The 4,356-nt window shown below is 39.1% G+C and overlaps 1 protein-coding gene across 1 annotated transcript; it reads right to left on the bottom strand.

The window, feature by feature from the left end:
* Positions 1 to 369: 369 nt before the first annotated feature.
* On the bottom strand, positions 370 to 1,397 carry LOC107788390 (ethylene-responsive transcription factor ERF025-like). The gene has a single exon (XM_016610070.2). It carries the CDS (start codon positions 1,272 to 1,274, stop codon positions 717 to 719), a length of 558 nt encoding a protein of 185 aa, XP_016465556.1. The 5' UTR covers positions 1,275 to 1,397; the 3' UTR covers positions 370 to 716.
* Between the last annotated feature and the right edge of the window lie 2,959 nt (positions 1,398 to 4,356).

Below are 4,356 nucleotides of genomic sequence, written 5' to 3'. Positions count from 1 at the left end.
GGTCCGAGGAAGGGCTGCTCTAAACCCCATGTAGACAGCTTACCCTAGTGCAAGCAGTAGTGTTGCTTCCACGGCTCGAACATGTGACCAGTAGGTCACACGGAGACAACTTTACCGTTGCTTCAAGCTCCCTTCTCCTTGATTAGAATTAAAAATGGTTAAATGGTGTACTACGAACAATAGCAATAAGTCTCAAACATGCACTTCATTATTATAGCTTAGGCACTTCATCATCATGCACTTCAAGAAGAGCCTTTACAGAGAGGTGTAAGCTTCGGCAATCTGACTGTGAATACTAATTAGTAGTAACACATAGGGCAGCCTTCATTCCTTCAACACAAGCCCTGGCCCCATATCTGGTTCTCATAATCAGGGTAAAAAAATAGGCTTGTTATAATATCCTAAATGGAAGAGAAAATATACAATAAAACCAGCTTCTGCATATGGTGAAAACAACAAGAAAAGACCAGACTCAACGGCAACTAGTTGCACTATTTCACTCCAACAGGCTCCATCCGAATAATATTAGGAATACAAGAAAATGAGAGTGAGACAAGTTCTGGTCTCACCTACAACTTGAGCCCATGACACAACCGCACCTATATAATTTTAGTGGTCACACTATTCAACTGATGTACATGGCACACCAAGAGAGTGCCTTGATTATTGATACCTTTTTTTAAGCTAATGCATGTTACATGTTTGATTATTGATAATTAAGGGTAACTCCAGAGAGTATATGATGCATCAGAATATTCAGGCAACTCATCGTAAGGAGTCGTCTTCATCCTAGGAAGGCTCACAAGCATTGCCTCCGCCATGTCAACTAACAATCTTGGCATACCAAACACTTCCTCTTCATCAAAAAACTCTTGTCCCATTGCTCCATCTCCAACTTCAGGTTGGCACTCTGCCTGATGCCGCGCTTCTTCGCGTTCCAGTTGTGGCGCTCTAACAGCAGCAGCATTTGCAGCTGCCGCGCGTATGTCTGCTGCTGTTAGCGAAGCTGGCATAGTATATGAACACATTGAGCCCGGGAAGTTCAACGGCGTATCATGACCTTTTAATGCCAAAGCTGCAACATCATATGCTGCAGCTGCCATCTCTGGTGTTGGATACGTGCCTAGCCATATTCTTGTAGTTTTCCGCGGTTCACGTATTTCTGATACCCATTTCCCGTTCCTCTTGCGAATTCCTCTATAAACAGAATGCCTCCCCTGTTCTGACCTGTTTGATATAGCAGCACTATTACTAGGACAATGATTGCTCCACATTTTGTGATGTGTTTGATGAAATTTGCACAAAGAGAAAGGGTTGGTTGTTAAGGTCAAAATTAGGACTAGCCATGCATTGAAAAATAGGTTGAGGGGGTCTTTGGGTATACTACTAGTTTGTGAATTGGGCTATAAAAAGAGGAGGAGTTCAATAGGCGAAGCGCGGGGAATTCGCGGACCCCTCCTATGGGCATACGTGGCTAGGGGCACTTATTAATGTAGTTTATTCTTGACATGTTTCTTTTGTGCCCACACGTAATTGGGGAAAGCTATAACCTAGCTGTTAAATGCTCAGTTTATAGTCCAATCAAAGTACTTGTGTGATAGCATCACTAAAGTGATAAATTTAATGTTTTTGGTTATCTTACTATTAGTATTGTTATGTCGAGGAAGAGGCAAACCTGAAAATAAAGAAAATAAAGAACACTAAATTTTAATATGGAAAACCCTTCAAATCGAAGGTAAAAATTACGGGATCACAAAGATCCAAAAAACTCCACTATAACAATAAGAGGGTTACAAAAGTTCTCCAAATTGGCTACACAACAAGTGCCAAACACGGAACAACAAGAGCAACAACAAATCAATTGAAGAAAGAGGAGAATCCATAAAAACGAAGTTGTTGTTCGAGGCTCTAAATCAGATGATGCGAGCCTACAAATCTGATCTTCACCGTTCAAATCCAAGACCAAGATGTTATGAACACTCAGTAAAAATTTCAGCCCGATCCAACGGTTAACGAATCAGAAAACGTAATTTGGATATTGGCTGGTCAGAATAAAAATCTGCAGCAAAACAAATATTTTTCTTCTCTCTTCTCTCTTGACGAAAGCTCTCTCAACAACTACTCTTATGTGTTTAAGTCTTTCAAAGACTTGTATCAATGAGCATAGAATAATTCTCCAAGGTTGTCCTATTTATAGATTATGAGTGGTGCTTTCTCTTAAAGCCAAAACCCACTCAAATTAGGAATAAACCGAATCCAATTCCAAATAGAAATGGACACCAAAAGAGAATAGGATTAGACCATTGGACCTTTGGCTGGACAACATGGATATGTGCCCAACAAACTCCCCCTCAGGCAAGGGGCCAAATGTGTCTTCAAATAGAGGAACTACGGACAGGCTTCAGGCCTGCCAATTTTCTACAAAATTCATGTTTATCTGCAACCACCGCCTTTGTCAGCATATCCGAAGGATTTTCATCAGCGTGTATCTTCTCAACTTCAAATAATTTCTCTTCCACGGCCATTCTTATCTAATGATACTTTCTATTTATATGTGTGGTCTTAGAATGAAAAGTGGAGTACTTGGCATGACAGATAACACTTTGATTATCACAAAATAAGATTTACCTTGGTTGCTCAAAGCCAAGATCATTAATAAACTCTTTCATCCATAATAGTTCTTTGGCACCTTCTATAACAACAATATATTCGGCTTCTGTGGTGGATAGAGCTATGCACTTCTGTAATCCAGATTGTCAAGAAATAGCTCCCCCTACAAAAGTGATCAAATAACTGGAAGTGGATCTTTAATTATCAAGATTGCCTCCTAAATCAGAGTCTGTGTAACAAACAAGTTCAGGCTTGCCATTGCCAAAGCACAGCTTCAAATCTACAGTACTTTTCAAATACCTTAATATCCATTTTACGGCATCCCAATCTTCTTTTCCAGGATTAGAAAGGAATCTACTAACAGTACCAACGGTATGTGCAATATCTGGTCTAGTGCATAGCATACATCAAGCTACCAACGGCAGAAGAGTAAGAAATAAGAGACATCTTCTTTTTTCTCTTCATCAGTAGATGGACTCTGACTAATACTCAATTTGAAGTGTTTAGCAAGAGGAGTACTAACCACTTTTGCATCTGTCATATTGAACCTCTTGAGTACCTTCTCAATGTATTGCTTTTGGGACAAAAATAACTTCATTCTATCTCTGTGTCGGTGGATTTGAATGCCCAAGATTTTCTTTGATGTCCCCAAGTCCTTCATCGCAAACGATTTGCTCAACTGCTTCTTAAGGACTGCAATTCTGGATTTATTCTTGCCAACAATAAGCATATCATCCACATAAAGCAATAAAATAATAAAATCATCACCAGAGAACTTCTGGAAGAATACACAGTGGTCTGAAGAAGTTTTCTTGTACCCTTGTTCTTCTATGACAGATTCAAACTTCAAATATCATTGCCTTGGAGCTTGTTTCAATCCATAGAGGCTCTTTTTCAATTTGCAGACATAATTTTCTTTTCCCTTAGTTACAAATCCCTCAGGTTGCTCCATATAAATCTCCTCATCTAAATCACCATGAAGAAAAGCAGTCTTGACATCCATCTGCTCAACCTCTAAATCTAGACTTGTGCCTAAGCCTAGAACCACACGAATAGAAGACATATTCACAACAGGGGAGAAAATTTCATCAAAGTCAACTTCTTTCTTCTGGACAAAACCTTTAACAACTAACCTCGCCTTGTATCTAGACGCAGAGGTAAGGTTATCTTGCTTTATTCTGAATATCCATTTGTTAGATAAAGCTCTCTTACCTTTCGGCAATTTCACTAACTCATATGTGTCATTCTCATAGAGAGACTTCATCTCATCTTCCATCGCTTCGATCCACTGATCTTTGTGAGTATCTTGCATGGCTTCATCATAATTCTCAGGTTCTCTCATGTCAGTCAAAAGTACATACTCTTTAGGAGCATAGCGCATGAATTTTTTCTTCTCCCTTGTAGATCTTCTAAGAGAGGTTTCAGGAGCATTCGAAGTAGTTACCTGTGTAGGAATTGGTTGTTGATCAACCACAATTTCATCAACTGGAGCATCCATTACATCTATACCATGATGATCATTTTGATCTTGATCACTATCTCCATCATTGTCTTGGGTTCCTTCATGTACAATAGGTGCATTAGCAATTGAAACTGGATCAATATCAACTAAGCTCTCATTACTTTGAGAATCTATCTTCTCAGCTTTGTCAATATCTTCAATAGTTTGGTCTTCAAAGAATATTGCATCGTGACTTCTAATAATTTTTTTGTCAATTGGATCATAAAAACGATACTCAAACTCAT

Source organism: Nicotiana tabacum, chromosome 18 (assembly GCF_000715075.1).
Source record: "Nicotiana tabacum cultivar K326 chromosome 18, ASM71507v2, whole genome shotgun sequence".
Taxonomy (NCBI): Eukaryota; Viridiplantae; Streptophyta; class Magnoliopsida; order Solanales; family Solanaceae; genus Nicotiana; species Nicotiana tabacum.
The sequence above is the reverse complement of the archived record's forward strand: the minus strand, read 5'-3'. Positions and strand labels throughout refer to the sequence as shown.